At 45.6% G+C, this 21,245-nt stretch overlaps 1 protein-coding gene across 3 annotated transcripts in view; it reads left to right on the forward strand.

Moving 5' to 3' along the window:
- Positions 1–21,245, forward strand: part of MGLL (monoglyceride lipase) — a 107,584-nt gene that overhangs the window by 38,918 nt on the left and 47,421 nt on the right. For all 3 annotated transcript variants that reach the window (XM_073591904.1, XM_073591905.1, XM_073591906.1), the window contains exon 3: positions 4,787–4,893. In XM_073591904.1, the coding sequence (XP_073448005.1) occupies positions 4,787–4,893 (107 nt within the window). The remainder of the gene's footprint in view (positions 1–4,786; positions 4,894–21,245) is intronic.

A 21,245-nucleotide genomic window follows, 5' to 3' on the forward strand; every position in this document is an offset into this window, starting at 1 on the left:
AGTTGAAGCTGTTATAGCTGCAAAGGGTGGGCCAACTCAATATTGAACCCTACGGATTAAGACTGGGATGCCATTACAGTTCATGTGTGTGTAAAGGCAGGTGTCCCAAAACTTTTGGCAATATAGTGTATGAATCCATGGCTCTCCACCAGCCACAGGACTGATAATTACAGCACAGAAAGTTAGGACCTCCCTGGATTTCTGGGACATCATCAGGTGTATCAGAGAGATGTACTAAACATGCATTGTCTTATTTTGCCCTTATGTTGCCCTGTTATAGAAGTGATTTATAGAATTTAATGTAATGTGTTTCCAGTCTCCTGAAGCAAGTTCCCAGTTTCTAACAATTCCTATAGCATGTCTGCAGTCTCTGACCATCTCTTGTATTATGTCCACAGTTTCTGACCATCTCCTGTATCATGTCTGCAGTCGCTGACCACCTCTTTTATCATGTCTTCAGTCTCTTACTGTATCATGTCCACTAGTATCGGTATCGGCACCGATACTGAGCATTTGCCGAAGTACTTGTACTCGAGCATATGCTCCCGATGCTTCCCCCGATACCTGGACAGTCAGCAGTGATCAGCGCGTGGGGGAGTTACAAGCTTCTCCCCCAGCGGCTTTCAGCTGCTTTAGTGAAATATATACAGCGGCGATCGGTGCTTGTAACTCCCTCACGATCACCGCTGACTGTTCCCACATCCTCCTCCATGCCCCCTCCGTTCTGCTGTCCCTCTCAGTTCTGCTGTCTCTCTCCATGTCCTCCTCCCTCCTTTTCTGTATGGACAGAGTCAGCTGACTCTGTCCATTCACATAACTGAAACATTGTAACCTCCTGTGATTACGATGTCTTAGTTTATGAATGGAGAGGAGCCGCTGTCTTCTCTCCATTCATTTTCAGTGCAGCTGAGTCTGCAGAGAAAGGGACTGGGAAATCTTTATCCTCAGTCTCTTTCTCTGTCTCAAGGGGGAGATATCAGAGGTCTGTTAAGACCCCTGATATCTCACCAAAGCCCCCCAACAGGGCTGATATTCTTTAATAAATATTCTTTATTTTATAATTTCGCAGTTTAGTAATTTGTTCACTTTAAAGGGGGCAGCTGTTTGTCTATATGTTCTCATCCCCACAAGGCGCCATTTTTTTGGTACACATTTTTGCATCTCTTGTATCATGTTCACAGTCTCTGACCATCTCCTATATAATGTCCGCAGTCTCTGACCATCTCCTGTATAATGTCCGCAGTCTCTGACCATCTCCTGTATAATGTCCGCAGTCTCTGACCATCTCCTGTATAATGTCCGCAATCTCTGACCATCTCCTATATAATGTCCGCAGTCTCTGACCATCTCCTGTATCAGGTCTGCAGTCTCTGACCATCTCCTGTATAATGTCTGCAGTCTCTGACCATCTCTTGTATCACGTCTGCAGTCTCTGACTATCTCCTGTATAATGTCTGCAGTCTCTGACCATCTCTTGTATCACGTCTGCAGTCTCTGACTATCTCCTGTATAATGTCTGCAGTCTCTGACCATCTCTTATATCATGTCTGCAGTTTCTGACCATCTCCTGTATCATGTCTGCAATCTCTAACAATATCTTGTATCATATCCATAGTCTTTTACTATATGCTTCTGTGTGTTTGCTATCTCTGACATTAAGCTTTCACAGAATTTTATGTTTGTCCCTTTCGGTAACGTCGGGGGGCCACGCTTGGGGCCCCCTATATCAATAAAGTTGACCACCACTGCTTTAAGATATGTAAGCTGAACTTTTAGAATAAAATACACAGTTTTGATTCCCATCACTCTGTGACCAGCGGCTGATGGAAAAAGGTTAATCTCTAAACATCTGCTGTTGATGAATGTGCGTCGTCCCCTTCGTGTGCGAGCGCCGGAGATGCAAAAACAACAGCGGAAGGGACATCAGACCTATCGTTATTTATTTTTCCACTGGAAAATAAGAGTGTGTGTGTATCTTTGCCGACATCAGAAGGGACATTTGCGTCTAGCGGAGAGGAATTTTCCTGAATGGTCCTCGCTCTGTGCTCCGGAGGTCACATCGACGTATATAGCACTGGAAAGGAAACATTGACTGCGACCGCATGAAAGATTGCCGGGAGCCCATCAGATATTCTGGCGCCCAGGAGGTTGGAGAAATTCCTGTTCTTGTCACCGGATGATAGTTCCTCTGCTAGATCCACCCTTTGTTCCCTCTCCAAATAATAAATAATGTCGAGCTGGATTGATGTATATGTATATGTTTATTTGGAAATAAATGATCGTGGAAAACATTCTGTACCAGTGGTGGCCCCTGACACTTCCAGAGGGCCACAAAGTAGCCCAAAGATTTTCATCCCACTGCATTTTTTGCAGCGTATCGCAATGCACACTATGTAACCCCCAGCATTGGTGTCAGTGAGTTCAATAATAACCCCCAAAATTGTTACCAGTGAGTGCAATATTAACCCCCAGCATTGGTGCCAGTGAGTGCAATAATAAACCTCAACATAGGTGTCAGTGGATGCAATAATAACCCCAGCAATAGGGTCAGTGGACGAAAGGATAACACCGCTGGCAAAGTCCCATTCGACGTAACGTGTACGGGGGGAGGAGCTACGTGTTGGATGACATCTCCCGCTGCCATCCTGTTGGACGGAGATGTTACTGATTATCAATTATACATTTGGGCCTTTTATTGTTGGATGACATGTAAGTTTGTTACCTATTTTTAATAAAGCCTTCGTTTTCAAAAGCAGAGAGCACTTAGTTTCTTTCTCATTCACATGAGCATGTGATATGTCGGAGTATCCAGATCATCACTGGTTTCCATATTTACCCCAAGGGGGAACATGTGCAGTTGACCTTCTGTTAGCTCAGGGGTCCATCCGTTAAGGTGGGCGAGTAATATACTTGTTGGTGGAGGGATTGCCACCTGTGCTTTGTCACCGGATTGCTCTCTCACATGGATGCATCTATTGCACTCTGGGCTTTGTGGTTCTACCTGGAACTACTTGGATTCATTTATTGCAATACCCTGGACTGGATTATTGTGTATTGTGCTGCACTCTTTTATTTTTATGGTATATTTCTGATTATTCTCTAGCGTTCAGCTGGCAATTCATTTTCTACCCCAATTAAGTCAATTTGTTTGCGCTGATTGTACTTTTTTTTTTTAAAGGATAACTCCCCATCTTTGGTGCCAGTGGATGCAATAATAACCCCCAGCATTGGTGCCAGTGGATGCAATAATAACCTCCGGCAATGGGGTCATTGGGGGCAAGACTAACCCTCTATATTGGTGTCAGTGAGTTCAATAATAACCCCCAGCATTTCTGTCAGTAAATGCAATAATAATCCCCAGCATTGGTATCAGTGGGTGCAAGAATAACCCCCAGCATTGCTGTCAGTAAATGCAATAATAATCCCCAGCATTGGTATCAGTGGGTGCAATAACCCCCAGCAATGGGGTCAGTGGATGCAAGAATAACCCCCAGCATTGGTACCAGTGAGTGCAATAAAAAAACCCAGAATTGGTGTCAGTGGACGCCATAATAACACACTGCATTGGTGTCAGTGAGTTCAATATTCATCCCCAGCATCCGTGCCAGTGAGTGCAATAATAACCTCTAGCATTGGTTTCAGTGGACTCGATAATAACCCCCAGCATTGGTGTCAGTGGATGCAATATTAATACCCCAACAATGGGGTCAGCGGAAGCAAGAATAACCCCCGACACTGGTGCCAGTGGATGCAATAATAACCTCCGGCAATGGGGTCAGTGGAGGAGCAAGAATAACGCTCAACATTAGTGTCAGTGAGTTCAATAATAACCCCCTTCGTTTCTGTCAGTAAGTGCAATAATAACCCCCAGCAATGGGGTCAGTAGATGCAAGAATAACCCCCAGCATTGGTACCAGTGAGTGCAATAATAACCCCCAGAATTGGTGTCAGTTAATGCAATAATAACCCCCCATATTGGTGTCAGCGAGTGCAATAATAACCTCCAGCATTGGTCAGTGGACGCAATAATAACACACTGCATTGGTGTCAGTGAGTTTATTTATTATTTATTTATTTCAGGTACTTATATAGCGCCGTCAATTTACGCAGCGCTTTACATATATATATATTATACATTCACATCAGTCCCTATACCCTCAAGGAGCTTACAATCTAAGGTCCCTAACTCACAGTCATTCAATATTAATCCCCAGCATCTGTGCCAGTGAGTGCAATAATAACCTCCAGCATTGGTGTCAGTGGACGCAATAATAACCCCAGCAATAGGGTCAGTGGATGCAATAGTAACCCCCAACAATGAGGTCAGCAGAAGCACAAATAACCCCCAACACTGGTGTCAGAGAGTTCAATAATAATCACCGGCATTGGTGCCAGTGAGTGCAATAACAACCTCCAGAATTGGTGTCAGTGGATGCAAAAATAACCCCCAGTAATGGGGTCAGTGGAAGCAAGAATAACCCCCAACATTGGTGCCAGTGAGTTCATTAATAACCCCCAACATTGGTGCCAGTGGATGCAAACATAACCCCAACATTGGTGTCAGTGAACACAATAATAACCCCCCCCCATTGGTGTAAGTACTATTCACTCCCCCCACCCCTACATTGGTGGTCATGGCTGTGACAGTCCGTTGGGTACCAGGGATGTAAGTAAATGTATTCTACAAATGAATCCTAAGGATATATAAAGCAACCTACGCTATGTATCTATTTATTTATTTCAGCATAGGTAAACATTCAATAACCGATCGGTGTTCTTGTTTCAGGGCTCTGGTGTTTGTGGTCCACGGCGCTGGAGAGCACTGCAGTCGATATGACGATCTGGCGCAACTACTGACCGGCCTGGATTTCCTGGTGTTTTCCCACGATCACGGTGAGTACCCGGACCCTGGAACATGCAGTCCTTGACCTAACTGGCAGCCAAATGGTTAATCCTCCCAAATGTTCCGATTAACTTTCCAGCCAATGAGAAAGCGATGGCAGCCATGTGGGGGTGTCTGGACTTTGCTTTATGTTGCCAAATGAAAGGCCGTCAGATTTATGTTACTATGCAATTTTGTTGGCAGGAAAATGTTTGTTCCAACCTGAGCCTCGTACGGCAGTTATGTTGCCTGGAGCCGTTTCCTCCTAATCAATGAAAGTAAATTGGCGGCAGCTGTGATTATCGCTCTGCTTATCGCTCCGTTTGTCAAAGATACTTTGTCTAATCTGCGTCCTAGGGACGTCATTAATAGGCTCCTCCCACTTCGTCATACCACCGCACCTAGAAGAAGTCACATTGGACTGTGAGGTTCAGAATATTTAGCGGGTTGCGGTGATTGCAACCCAAGTCTCAGGGTCACTGGTTCGGTGCCGACCCGTGTGAAGGAGATGATAACGTTCGGATCTAATAACAATCGTCTACATGCGCGGTGCTGGATTGTTGGATGCGTCCTCTGTGACCGATTTCAATCATTTAAGATGAATTTCCAAAAATAATCCCAATTCTTCCCCCAGATACGGGCAGCTAAAGGAATTGTTCACATTTCTACTGTGTGACAAGGCCCCTCATTGCCCCACCTTATATACAGATTACTGATCCAGCACTGCTTCCTCCTCTACTATCTGATAAGACACCCATTATATAAAGTATACTGATCCAGCACTGCTTCCTCCTCCTCCATAGTCTGACAAGACACCCATTATATAAAGTATACCGATCCAGCACTGCTTCCTCCTCCATAATCTGACAAGACACCCATTATATAAAGTATACTGATCCAGCACTGCTTCCTCCTCCTCCATAGTCTGACAAGACACCCATTATATAAAGTATACTGATCCAGCACTGCTTCCTCCTCTACTATCTGATAAGATACCCATTGACCCATCATATAAAGTATACTGATCCACCACTGCTTCCTCCTCTACTATCTGATAAGACACCCATTGACCCATCATATAAAGTATACCGATCTAGCACTGCTTCCTCCTCCATAATCTAATAAGACACCCATTGACCCATCATATAAAGTATACCGATCTAGCACTGCTTCCTCCTCCATAATCTGATAAGACACCCATTGACCCATCATATAAAGTATACCGATCTAGCACTGCTTCCTCCTCCATAATCTGATAAGACACCCATTGACCCATTATATAAAGTATACCGATCCAGCACTGCTTCCTCCTCTACTATCTGATAAGACACCCATTGACCCATCATATAAAGTATTCTGATCCAGCACTGCTTCCTCCTCTACTATGTGATAAGACACCCATTGACCCATTATATAAAGTATACTGATCCAGCACTGCTTCCTCCTCCTCCACAATCTGACAAGACACCCATTGACCCATTATATAAAGTATACTGATCCAGCACTGCTTCCTCCTCTACAATCTGATAAGACACACATTGACCCATTATATAAAGTATACTGATCCAGCACTGCTTCCTCCTCTACTATCTGATAAGACACACATTGACCCATTATATAAAATATACTGATCCAGCACTGCTTCCTCCTCTACTATCTGATAAGACACCCATTGACCCATTGACCCATTATATAAAGTATAATGATCCAGCACTGCTTCATCCTCCTCCATAATCTGACAAGACACACATTGACCCATTATATAAAGTATACTGATCGAACACTGCTTCCACCTCCTCCATAATCTGACAAGACACCAATTATATAAAGTATACCGATCCAGCACTGCTTCCTTCTCTACTATATAAGAAGACACACAATGCCACCTTATATACAGCTTGCTGATCCAGCACTGCTCCACTCTATGACATGACACAGTCTGTCACTTTATATACAATTTGCTGATACAACGCTGCTTCCCCTTCCATTATCTGACAAGGAACACACAGTCACCCTATAGATAGCTTACTGGTCCAGCACTGTATCCTCCTCCACTGCATGACAAGGCACTCATTGCCACCTTATATACAGATTGCTGATCAAGCACTGCTTCCTCCTCCGCTACAATCCTGAGGCTTTTCTCTTGGCTGTCTGTCCCTTTAACGTGCATATTCAGCCCACATTGGAGTATATGTTTATGCCCTTAGAACAGCAATGAACAGCTTGAAAATAATACCAATCATACCATAATACCGATACAATATTTATCCAACCATGATCAGTTTACCCGGGAAGTCTGGTGGTGCTGATGGACAAGTCAGCTGAAAATGGCGGAATCGGTCAACTGTCATCTTATGTCTATGGGGATCTCAGATATGTAAAGCATCGAGTAGGATGATATTGCTTCATTAACCAATATTAGTCAAACTCATCAGGGTGGTGTGTCTTAGGAGAGGAGGGTGACGATCTTTGGAAAGGAAATGCCGTGTTTGCAGAGTTTCTATATTATCTAGATGGTTTTCAGATCTAAAAAACAAAAAGTTAAACAGGAAATCCGAGTCATCATCTCCTAGCACTGCAGGGTGGTGCAGCTGGAGGTCTCCAAAGATCTTGTCCTGCCAGTAACCTTGGAGGAGGTTTGAGTCAGCCTGGTCATGCCTTTGCCATTTCAAGAGGAATAAGTTACATAGCGCTCCTCCTGCTATAATTACTGCCTGCTGGAAGAACATCTGCAATCTAAAAGTAGAATTTGATTTGAGGGTTTCAGACTTCAAGTAAAACTCTTTCCAAAACCTTTTTTTTTTTTTTTTTTTTTTTTTTAGTTTTGGATGGGTAATTGGGTTTTTATTTTTTGCTATCTGCGTCCCCATCGGGTAAAATTCCTTTCACTTCCTGTGTCGGTGACAACAACGGTAGTGTGGCTAGCTCAATTTCAGTTGTTCCTCTCCAGTGGGATTTTTTCACAGTTTAGAGGATTCCTTTGGTTTATACCAGGGGGCAGGGGCGTTGCTAGGGGGTGGCTTTTGGGGCTGTAGCCCCGAATCTGAGGCCAATAGCCCCGAGTCTCTGCAGGGGTCCCCAAAGCGGAGGGGAGGCTCTCTGGGGACCCTGATGTAAGGGAGAGGCTCTCTGGGGACCGTGATTTTAAGGCCTAGGCTCTCTAGGGACCCAGATTTAAGGGGGAGGCTCTCTGGGGACCCTAATGTAAGTGGGGGGGCCCTCTTGGTACCCTGATGGAAGGGGGAGGCTCTCTGAGGACTCTGATGTAAGGAGGAGGCTCTCTGTGGACCCTGATGTAAGGTGATGTAAGGGGGGACTCTCTGGGGACCCTGATGTAAGCGGGGGGCTCTCTGGTGATATATATACACCCACACGTATATTACTGTATATACATGTGTATGCCTGCCCAAGCGTATGACTCTCTTTACTACGCTGCTATGGGCTCTAGCCCCAGATCTTTTGTAGACCTAGCAACGCCCCTGCCAGGGAGTATTGAATTAAAATTCATGGGGGTCTGGTCAGTAAAATTTTCTTTCAACAATCCCAATCTCGCTTATAATCCGAATCGCTTAGATCCTTCCCATCACAACCTTCTCATTTCATATCACAATCCCATTCTTACAGCAGTGTCCTCAGTTTCCCACTTCACGGCACTGCCCCCCCCCCCCCCCACTTCACATCACACCCCCCCCACAGCACTGTCCCACTTCACGGCACTAACCCCCCCTTCACATCAACCCCCCCCCCACAGCACTGTCCCAATTAATGGCACCGCCCCTCCCCCCCTTCACATCACCCCCCCCCCACATCACTCCCCCACTTAATTGCACTGCCCCTCCCCCTTCACATCACCCCCCCACAGCACTATCCCACTTCACGCCACTGCTCCTACCCCCCTCCACATCACCCCCCCCCCCCACAGCATTGTCCCACTTCACGGAATTCCCCCTTCTTCACATCACCCCCCTCCCCCACAGCATCGTCCCACTTCATGGCACTGCCCCCCCCTTCACATCACCCCCCCCCCCCACACAGCATTGTCCCACTTCACGGCACTGCCCCTCCCCCCCCTTCACATCATTCCCCCCCAGCACTTTCCCACTTTACAGCACTGCCCCCCCCTTTACATCACCCCCCACAGCACTGTCCCACTTCACAGCACTGCCCCCTCTTCACATCACCCCCCCCACAGCACTTGCCCCCCTTTACATCACACCCCCACAGCACTTGCCCCCCTTTACATCACCCCCCCCCCACAGCACTTGCCCCCCCTTTACATCACCCCCCCCACAGCACTTGCCCCCCTTTACATCACACCCCCACAGCACTTGCCCCCCTTTACATCACCCCCCCCCACAGCACTTGCCCCCCTTTACATCACACCCCCACAGCACTTGCCCCCTCTTCACATCACCCCCCCCCCCACAGCACTTGCCCCCCTTTACATCACCCCCCCACAGCACTTGCCCCCCCTTTACATCACCCCCCCCACAGCACTTGCCCCCCTTTACATCACCCCCGCCACAGCACTTGCCCCCCTTTACATCACACCCCCCCCCCCCACAGCCCCCACTCTGTATGAAGGAGAACAGCAGGCATGGCTGACAGCAGCATTGTAAGCCCTGAGGGTCTGGCCAGTAACACATCTCCTGTATTAGTGAGACACCACTCTGGATGAAGGAGAACAGCAGGCACAGCAGACAGCAGCACTGTCAATCTGAGGGGGTGGTAAATGTATTAGCAGATTTAGATACACTAACAAATTAAAGCCAAACTCCAACTAATACTTTATAAGCAGTTACAGCAAACAGTTTTTTTTCCTTTCCATTTGAAAGTTTTGCATGAATAATAATAAAAAAAAGATGATCATTCTAATCACCCCTGCCAGTGTTAAGTTGTTTGTCTCATCCATGCAAACTGATACATTTTGCTGGAGTGATTGTGCTTTTGAAAAACAGACTTACTGGCTGGATGAAAATAGAAAGAAAGCCTTAAAAAAGAAAACGAATGCAGCCTTCACATCTAAGAATTGGAAAGCTGCAATATAATAATTGTTTGCTTTTGGGTTTAATATCACTTTAAGTATTCGGAGAACTGTAGGTCCTACAAGGAAGCAGAGGGCAGGTTGCCCACGTCTCCCGTAGACTCCCGTACAATGTCGTCCATTTACAGGCAGCTCACCCAATCACAATCATTGCTGGCTCTTTTGTTTGCGATTGTTAATGTAATCCTGGGCCGATTACAGTCTCTCCAGACCGGTTTGTTGAGCTCTCCTCTAAATAATTCATCATTGTCCTCTCTGCAAAACTGTGTCATGGTGACAGGACCAGAGGAAAAGCCTTTTAACATTCCGCCCTCTCCTGTGTCTGAAGAAGTCTCTGCAAAGAGCCGGCTGGGAAAATGATTTCTAAAAAGGATATTATTCAGGAACAAGGGACCTTACAAGATGAAAGGAAATGGCGATACCTTAAAGTCCTGCATACATTTACACTTTATCCTGAGCAGCCTATTCTTTAAGGATAGACTCAAACCTACAGTGAGTATAGAAAAGAATCACCCCCCCCACCCCCTTTACAAAAATCACATTTTATTGCTTTGCAGCCTGAAATGAAGACAGACGCAGTTTTTGTTTTATCCAGCTGTATTTACTCAGTGAAACTTATAACATCCAAGTGAAAGATATAACACCAACATGTCAGAAAAAAAAAATCAAATACAGAATCACTGAGTTGGAAAAAGGATCACCCCCCTTGTGTCAGTGTTTTGTTGGACCACCTTTTGCTTTAATTACAGTCTTTAGTCTGTTGGGTTTTGTCTAACCTAACTTTACACATCTAGACTTTTCAAGATTTGCCCGCTCTTCTTTGCAGAACTGCTAAAGTTCCGTTACATTTGATGGTGACCGTTTGTGGACTGCAGTCTTCAATTCTGGGCTCTGACTAGGCCATGCAAGGACATTCACCTTCTTCTCCTCCAATCACTGTGTGCTCATTGTTGCTGTGTGCTTTGGGTCATTTTCATGTTGGAACCTTCTTCCCATTGACAGCAGCCGATTTTCCCCAAGAATTTGACAGTATTTTGGCCCATCCATGTTTCCTTCTATCCTGACAAGTGCTCCAGTCTCTGCTGCAGAGAAACACCCCCATAACAGGATATTACCACCCCCATAACAGGATATTACCACCCCCCCATAACAGGATAATACCACCCCCCATAACAGGATATTACCACCCCCCATAACAGGATATTACCACCCCCCATAACAGGATATTACCACCCCCCATAACAGGATATTACCACCCCCCATAACAGGATATTACCACCCCCCATAACAGGATAATACCACCCCCATAACAGGATATTACCACCCCCCATAACAGGATATTACCACCCCCCATATCAGGATATTACCACCCCCCATACCAGAATACTACCACCCCCCATAACAGGATAATACCACCCCCATAACAGGATATTACCACCCCCCATAACAGGATATTACCACCCCCCATAACAGAATATTACCACCCCCCATAACAGGATATTACCACCCCCCATAACAGGATATTACCACCCCCCATAACAGAATATTACCACCCCCCATAACAGGATATTACCACCCCCCATAACAGGATATTACCACCCCCCATACCAGAATACTACCACCTCCCATAACAGGATAATACCACCCCCATAACAGGATATTACCACCCCCCATAACAGGATAATACCACCCCCATAACAGGATATTACCACCCCCCATAACAGGATAATACCACCCCCCATAATAGGATATTACCACCCCCCATAACAGGATAATACCACCCCCCATAATAGGATATTACCACCCCCCATAACAGGATATTACCACCCCCCATAACAGGATAATACCACCCCCCATAACAGGATATTACCCCCCCCCATAACAGGATAATGCCACCCCCCATAACAGGATATTACCACCCCCCCATAACAGGATATTACCACCCCCCCATAACAGGATATTACCAACCCCCATAACAGGATATTACCACCCCCCATAACATATTACCACCCCCATACCATGATACTACCACCCCCCATAACAGGATATTACCACCCCCATACCAGGATACTACCACCCCCCATAACAGGATATTACCCCCCCCCCATAGCAGGATATTACCACCCCCCCATAACAGGATATTACCACCCCCATAGCAGGATATTACCACCCCCCATAACAGGATAATACCACCCCCCATAACATGATATTACCACCCCCCTAACATATTACCACTCCCATACCAGGATACTACCACCCCCCATAACAGGATACTACCACCCCCCATACCACGATACTACCACCCCCCATAACAGGATATTACCACCCCCCATAGCAGGATATTACCACCCTCCATAGCAGGATACTACCACCCCCCATAACAGGATAATACCACCCCCCATAACAGGATAATACCACCCTCCATAGCAGGATATTACCACCCCCCATAACAGGATAATACCACCCCCCATAACAGGATAATACCACCCTCCATAACAGGATAATACCACCCCCCCATAACAGGATAATACCACCCCCATAACATGATATTACCACCCCCCCTAACATATTACCACTCCCATACCAGGATACTACCACCCCCCATAACAGGATATTACCACCCCCCATAGCAGGATTTTACCACCCCCCATAACAGGATAATACCACCCCCATAACAGGATATTACCACCCCCCATAACAGGATATTACCCCCCTCCATGTTTTACTGTAGTAATGGTGTTATTTGGATGGTGAGCTGTATTGGATTTCCACCAGACATATTGTTTGGTGTTGAGGCCAAACAATCTCCCCCCCACCCAACACTGCACATAATACACGCCTGGTATTTAATGCCCTTTTAGGGCCGGCCATATAGGGATTGTTCGACTCTCAGCCTGGTAATTAATGTGCCTTTAGGACCAGCCATAAACGGACGGTTCGAATCTCGGCCTCATATTTAATGCCCCCTTATGGCCGGCCATATAGGGATTGTTCGAATCTCGGCCTGGTAATTAATGTGGCTTTAGAGCCGGCTATAGAGGGACGGTTTGAATCTCGAGTTGGTATTTAATGCCCCTTTAGGGCCAGCCATAGACGGACGGTTTGAATTTCGGCCGGGTATTTAATGTCCCTTTAGGGCCAGCCATAAACGGACGGTTTGAATCTCGGCCTCGTATTTAATGCCCCTTTAAGGCCGGCCATAGACAGACGGTTCTAATCTCGGCCCATATTTAATGCCCCTTTAGTGCTGGCCATAGACGTACGGTTCTAATCTCGGCCTGGTATTTTATGCCCCTTTAGGGCCGGCCATAAAGGGACAGTTCAAATCTCGGCCTGGTATTTAATGCCCCTTCAGGGCTGGCCACAGAGGGACGGTTCGAATCTTGGCCTGGTATTTAATGTACCTTTAGGGCCGGCCATAGAGAGACAGCTTGAATGTCAGCCTGGTATTTAATGTCCCCTTAGGGATGGCCATAGATGGACGCTTCGAATTTTGGCCGGGTATTTAATGTCCCTTTAGGGCCGGCCATAAACGGAAGGTTTGAATCTCGGCCTCGTATTTAATGTCCCTTTAGGGCCGGCCGTAGACGGACGGTTTGAATCTAAATCTGGTATTTAATGCCTCTTTAGGCCCGGCCATAGATGGACGGTTCCAATCTCAACCTGGTATTTAACGCCCCTTTAGGGCCAGCCTTAGATTAACGGTTCGAATCTCAGCCTGGAATTTAATGCCTTTTTAGGCCTGGCCATAGATGGATGGTTCAAATCTCAGCCTAGTATTTATTGCCCCTTTAGGGCCAGCCATAGACGGACAGTTCGAATCTCAGCCTGGCATTTAATGCCTGTTTAGGGCCGGCCATAGATGGACGGTTTGAATCTCGGCCTGGTATTTAATGTCCCTTTAGGGCCGGCCATAGATGAATGGTTTGAATCTTGGCCTCGTATTTAATGCCTATTTAGGGCCAGCCATAGACGGATGGTTTGAATCTCGGCCTGGTATTTAATGCCCTTTTAGGGTTGGCCATAGACAGACAGTTCAAATCTCGGCCTGGTATTTAATGCCCCTTTAGGGCCAGCCATAGACGGACGGTTCGAATCTCGGCCGGTTCAGCAGGAACTGGTCAAGATTCGAACCATGTATGGACAGACTGAATGTACCCAAGTTGATCGATCAATCAACTTGGGTACAACCAGCCTGCCAGCGTCAGCGGCTCTAATAGCGGGGACGGCTTGCTTTTGGGTTTAATAGCATTTTAAGGCAGGTTTCATAATAGTGTTATTTATCATTGTAATAAAAATCATCACAAACTTCAACAATTCTAAGCATATAAGGGAAAAATTTCTTCCTCCTGTCTATAGTTGACTGATGACATCATCGCTGCCTAGGCAAAAGTCAGTGATTGGAAATCAAGGGCAGCTTTTTAATAATAGAAGGCGGAGCTGTTGCTTTCATATCGGAAATGTATTTCTTAGGACTGTACAGTCAATGAAAGGGCCACTTTAAACACACTATCATTTTTTTAATGTACAAATAAGGAACATTTGGCAAGGAGTAAAAACACTTAAACATGTAATGAAATGATTGGCAAGGGTAACACACCCAGAATTGTGAATGGTGTGTTGGAAGCAAAGAAATTCGGCAGCAGATGGTGCCAGGCTCCATGAACCGGGTATCCTGGCACTGGCCGTCGCTGGTGCCTGTCTTCCAGCCAATGCATTTCACAAGCTGTGTTCTTGAAATACACACACGGGAATGAGATATTAATACGGATACCCACTTCTCATCGTCCAACAAGGAGGGACTGTGCGCTGGCACCTGATTTTGTATTTACTAATCTGACACAGCTTGGCAAGACCATCAGAGATCCTAGGACCGTGCCAGGGATAGATGCACCAAACTGCCTGTATGGGAAGGAGGACAGATTCAGTCTAGTCCTGTCTGGACCAAAAGCGATTAAAGCTGAACTCCAGGCAGATCTAAAAGACGCAAATCAATGCAGCTTTGGATTAATTAAGGCCCCATTTAAATCTGTGCGTAGCGGTAACTCGCATTCCTGCTCACTTTTTTGGGGGAATTAATGCGTTTCGCGCATATGGTAGCTCGTTCCCTTGAATGGGCTGCCCTACGTGTGACAAACTCTCAAAAGAAGCTCCTTTGCTTTTTTTGGAGCAGATCATGCGCTGTGCTGCTCATTTTGGAAACACGCAGCAAATGCACATTGCACTTGTATTGCCGTTACATGTTAATGGGCATGCATTTGCAACATGTTTTGTCCCATGCAGTGGCGGCCCGTCCATTTGTGGTACAGGGGCACCGCCCCTCTAATCCATGCGCCCTGCCCCTATTGATTTCTACAAGGTTTTTTTGGCTTCAAAAAAGGGTGGGCTCGGGGCGCAGAGCACTGCGACCTGAGTCCACCCAGTTGTGTGACAATAGCAAATGAATATTTGCTATTGTCTTCCTGATTTTCCTCCCGGCCAATCAGGAAGAGGGTCTTAAGAACCGATTGGCCTAGAGGAGAAGCAGCCTTACTGGCCTGAGGAGAAAGCCACTGAGGAGTAGACACAGGGGAAGCCGCCATGAAGCCCCGAGGAGGAAGAGATGCAGTAAGGATCCAAAGCTGCCCACGACCTAGATGGGGTAAGTGTGGGGCTGGTGGGTGGACGAGCAAGCGACCGGGGGGGTCAAAAGCGGAGGAAGGGGGGGTGTCGGGTGGTTTGTTTGCCGTCCACCCCCTCCCCAAAAAATAGAGCACCAGCCGCCACTGGTCCAATGACAAATACACAAACGCATCAAAAAGGCATGGTAAAAAAAAAACCCTCTGTACTCTGCTTCAAAAAAAGCGAAAAGCAAAAGCGTATTAACACATGAAAACGCACAAAAATAGTTTTGGAGTTTGGGGTGTCATTGCCACTTACACCTGCTGCAGATCGCAAGTGCAGTGCATTTTGAACGGAGCACGGGTTTCCCACATTGTAGAGTGAACTGGCCCTTAAAAAATGTTCTTTGAGTTCTGGTCCAGTGACTTTGCCTAGGCACATAACTGCACATAACTGCATTTTTACTGCATGTTTACATGCATTTGAATCGCGTTTGAAGCGTGCTTGACGTGTGCTTGAACGCGTTTTGCATAGCATTTTTCTATATGTTTTTGAGCTTAGCTTTCTTGGCTTAAAGGGACACGGTGTGGTGCATTTGAAGCGCGTTTGTAGTGCATTCCCTGCATTTGCAGTGTGGAAAAATGCAGCATGCTCTACTTTTTTTTAACTAATAATAATAATTATTATTCAATAATAATTGAATAATTGATCTATTTACAGACAGCTCAATCTAAATTGTTTTCTCCTTCACATAGAGTAATTTCCCCTGAAGAAGACCTTTACCTTTACAGGTCGAAACGCGTAGGGATATCATGTGAAACTCTGCATAAGCTTACGGCATTCTTAATATGTATTGAGTTTATATGTGATTTTCTCATATTGACGAGATGTTCTTTTCTATGTAAGGATCTTAATTGCTTTTTACAACTCCGATGTAAATCATGCCCCTACCCCTCTGTTTTGTTACTCCAATATAAATAAAGAATTTCAATTTTTAACTCTGTCATGGTCACTTTGATTGGAATACCTACTTAGCTGCTAAAAAACCCTTTGAGGGATTTTCCATTGAATTACTTTTTTTTAACTGTGCTAAACTGCACTGCAATGATGTGAACGATGCCCATAGGATTACCTTGATTTTGGGCAGTCTATGCAGTTGGGAGTGCAGTTCAAAATGCATTCAACTGCATTCGGTGTGAAAGGGCCCTAAGGAATCTCAATGATTTTGTCACAGTACTCTTGAAAAACTGGTTTTCTGGTGGTCAGGGTAGAAGTGACCCCATACATTGGTGTTTAGGGCAGAAGTGACCCCATACATTGGTGGTTCAGGGTAGAAGTGACCCCATACATTGGTGATTCAGGGTAGAAGTGACCCCATACAATGGTGGTTCAGGGTAGAAGTGACCACATACATTGGTGGTTCAGGGTAGAAGTGACCCCATACATTGGTGGTTCAGGGTAGAATTGACCCCATACATTGGTGGTTCAGGGTAGAAGTGACCCCATACAATGGTGGTTCAGGGTAGAAGTGACCACATACATTGGTGGTTCAGGGTAGAAGTGACCCCATACATTGGTGGTTCAGGGTAGAAGTGACCCCATACATTGGTGGTTCAGGGTAGAAGTAACCCTATACATTTGTGGTCAGGGTAGAAGTGACCCCATACATTGGTGGTCAGGGTAGAAGTGACCCTTAAATTTGTAGTCAGTGTGAACATGACTGATGTATCGGCGGTCAGTGGAGAAGTGACCTCTTACATTGGTGGTCAATGTAGGCATAACCCCTTACATTAGTGGTCAGTGTGAACTCGACCCATACATTGGTGGTCAGCAGAGAAGTGACCATTTACATTTGTTTAATGGCTCAAAGAGAGCAGCAAAGGATTTTTCATATGGCGTTCTCGTTGACCCATTACACATGGCTTTCTCGATTCAGGTAAATATTCTTCCCTGGGGGGGGGGGGGTGTCGTCACCTTTCTGGTGAGCTGCCAAGCACAAGTCAGTTGAACTCAAGTAATAATTTCGTCCATATTTCGATAAACTCTGAAAATCCATGTCCATCTCCCCTCCACTACTACCTCTTGATTCAGGGACAGCAGACACACAACAAGATATGGTCAAAATCCATGGGCATGATACAAGAGATGGTCAGACACTGCATATATGATACAAGAGATGGTCAGAGATTAGTGGACATGATACAAGAGATGGTCAGAGACTATGGACATTCACTATGTACATGATACAAGAGATGGTCAGAGATTGCAGACATGATACAAGAGAGACTGGGGACATGATAAAAGAGATGATCAGAGACTATGGACATGGACTATAGACATGATACAAGAGATGGTCAAAGATTGCGGACATTATACAAGAGATAGTCAGAGACTGGGGACATGAAAAAAGAGATGGTCAGAGACTTTGGATATGGACTATGGACATGATACAAGAGATGTTTAGAGACTTTGTACATGGACTTTGGACACAATACAAGAGATGGTCAGAGCCTATGGACATGGACTGTGGACTATGGACATGATACAAGGGATCATCAGAGATTGCGGACATGATACAATAGATGGTCAGAGATTACGGACATGGACTATGGACACGATACAAGAGATGGTCAGAGGTTTTGGACATGGACATGATACAAGAGATGGTCAGAGACTGGGGACATGATACAAGAGATGGCAGAGACTATGGACATGATACAAAAGATCGTCAGAGAGTGCCAGCTTGATACAAGAGATGGTCAGAGACTGTACATGATACACAAGAGATGATCAGAGACTATGGGCATGATAAAGGAGATAGTCAGAGACTGCGGACATGCCGCAGGAGACTGTCAGAGACCGTGAACATGATAAAGGAGCTGTTGGAGACTGGTAAATTACTTTGAGAGGCAGTCATAGACTGGAGATACATTACATGAGACCGCTAAGGATCACTGCTATAATAGGGCAATAGGGGAACACTGATATATGTCTTTAGGGGTGCCAAGGGAAGGCTGCACACAGCAGAGGGTTTTATGCTACCCCCAGGCCACAGGAAGGTCACCAGGGCATTATACATTCTGTGAAAGTCTTACAGAATAGAAAGTCTAATGACCACACCAGACCAGTCCAAAAATCGGACAAAACGGCCAACACGTTTCAGAGGCGTAAAACTCTCCCCCTTCTTCAGGGCTCAAATACAGTATGTGGTTAGGAGGACTCAAAAACAGCATAGTCACCAAAATGAATTTTTTGAAGAATGAACAGTGGAAAGTACCTAGGGTTAGTATAGCAGTAGCATGTTGCTGAGGAGCCTTAAGGAAGTTGTGGCCCTGGAACAGAGGGGAGGTAGGAGCCACAAGCCACTGGAGAGGTAGGTATGACTCCTTTTCCTTGGGAAAGGTTTCCGCATCTTAGACGGTTTGGCCATGTGGTAAAGATGGAAGAAAAGACAGCATGGTGATGGAAAGGGCCCTGTGGGGGCTACAGGGAAAAGGTCATAAGTAAGGCAGAAAACTGCTCTTGATCATCTGTTTCCATTACCGATCGTTAAAAATTGGTTTTAAAATAATAATTTATACAACCCTGCATTCATTTCATTTTTCATGGAGCTACTTACCCATCACTCCCTTTGCCAGTCTTCTTCCCCTTTGACAGCACACCCCCCCCCCCCATGCTCTGGTTGCGCGCAGATGCTATTTTAAGTACATAAAGGCAGAGCGTGCCGAGGCTGTTTGCTGAGACGACAAACAGATTGATCAGTAAAGTGCATTAGATAATCGTAGCCCCAGGCAATGCCCGGAACATTATAAAAATCTAAATCGCCGTCAGGCACAGTCAAGAAGCAATAAATGATTAGACAGCGCAAGTGAACCACCCGTTGCGGCATAAAAGCTGTGCAGCCACGCAGGAGGGCTGAACGGTTAAAGGGACATTGACATATTTTTTCACAACTCTTTTTATTGCCTAAAATGGAAGTCTTTTTTTTTTTTTTTTTTTTTTTTTTTTTACTTAAAGAAAATAATCCCTAATAATCCGTAACCCCCACTTCCTAAGCCTTTCCCCTGCACTAACAGTAATTGGGGAATTTCTGGCTGCCCAGATGACATCACAGGTCCTTCCTCTCTTCTCTTCCCGCAACGGTGATCCTTACTGAGAGCCTTTCAGTGCAGTCATACTCTGAATCTGATCTGTGGGTCCATGACAACCTGGGCTCACAGTAAGTGGGTTCATACAAGCTAGAAGAATCAGGACACCCAGAGGCAAATATGATAAGCACAAAATAAACCAAACCATTAAAATCATGGAATCGCTTTTCGGCCTTTTGACTAAGATCAAGTGTAGTATCTGTTCTTATCCTGCCGCGTACACACGAGCTGACTTTACGGCAGACTTTGTCCTGCAGACTTTGACAGACTTTCCTACGGACTTTCAAATGAACGGACTTGCCTACACACGATCAACCAAAGTCCGACGGATTCGTACGTGATGACGTACGACCGGACTAAAACAAGGAAGTTCATAGCCAGTAGCCAATAGCTGCCCTAGCGTCGTTTTTTGTCCGTTGGACTAGCATACAGACGAGCTGACTTTTCGACCGGACTCGAGTCCGTCGAAAAGATTTGAAACATGTTTCATTTCTAGGTCCGTTGAACTTTTGGGGAAAAAAAGTCTGCTGGAGCCCACACACGATCGAATTGTCCGATGGACTCCGGTCCGCCGAACCAAGTATGCCGTAAAGTCCGGTCGTGTGTACGCGGCATCAGTGTCTAGTAGGGGTGTTTTGCTGGTATTTCGGACTTTTGGCAGGAATGGTTTGCTGTAAAGCTTCCTTGCTTGTATGATGGGGACTCTGAAGGTTAGAACCGGGGCGTCCACGGGATATGGGGCACGGGAGTAATTCCCCCCTCAAGAAATGCATAGAAAGAGCAAAAAATGGCTGGATGGCCACACTCCACTACAACACCTTTATTGAAGTCAGATAAAATCCAAATGGTCACAAACGATCACATCGATCCCAGAGGAACAGGACAAGGCAAGGCTTGCATGTTTCACACCGCAAGTGGGTGCTGATTTGAATAGGTCTACCATGTCTGGCCATGTCTGGCTATGGGCTAGGAGGGCAGAGAATTGTTGGTGCTCCCTGTTAATTGCCCCAGAGGTGCTCTTATTAACAGTCGGGTTTGGGAACCCCACTGTGTGAAAAGGCACATGGCCATGTCAGTAAGGTTTTTTTTTCTGCACTAGACCTTTTAGGGTTAGGCTTTTTTGCTAAGTCAAGAGGAATTTTTTTAATTTAAAAAATAAGTGAGCGCTCAGTGTACCAATAAAAAAGCCGCTAGCACAAAAAGGTGAATATACAATCCTCAAACAATATAAAATCAAATAAGTGCAGTGCTATAAATGAATATGGTGAATAATTGGGCAAAAACAGCATGTGAAAAATATAAAGAACATCAATTCATGGTTAGAGATAAAATGCAAGAGTGCATAGTGATAACAAATTATTAAGTCTATAAAAACGTCTCTATTCAAAGGAACTATAGGGTGTCAGACATCAGCTGGAGGCTAGCATCTCATGCAGAGGACATTCCACCCAAAATATAGTCTGTAGGTTCTTCAAGGTGATATCCCCCCACCAGTATATAATGCACTCACCGGTAGATGAATAAAGATGAGCCTTGTGTTATTAAAACATGTAGACAGAGGTTGATCTCA

The sequence above is a fragment of the Aquarana catesbeiana genome, linkage group LG07 (genome assembly GCF_042186555.1).
Source record: "Aquarana catesbeiana isolate 2022-GZ linkage group LG07, ASM4218655v1, whole genome shotgun sequence".
Lineage (NCBI taxonomy): Eukaryota > Metazoa > Chordata > Amphibia > Anura > Ranidae > Aquarana > Aquarana catesbeiana.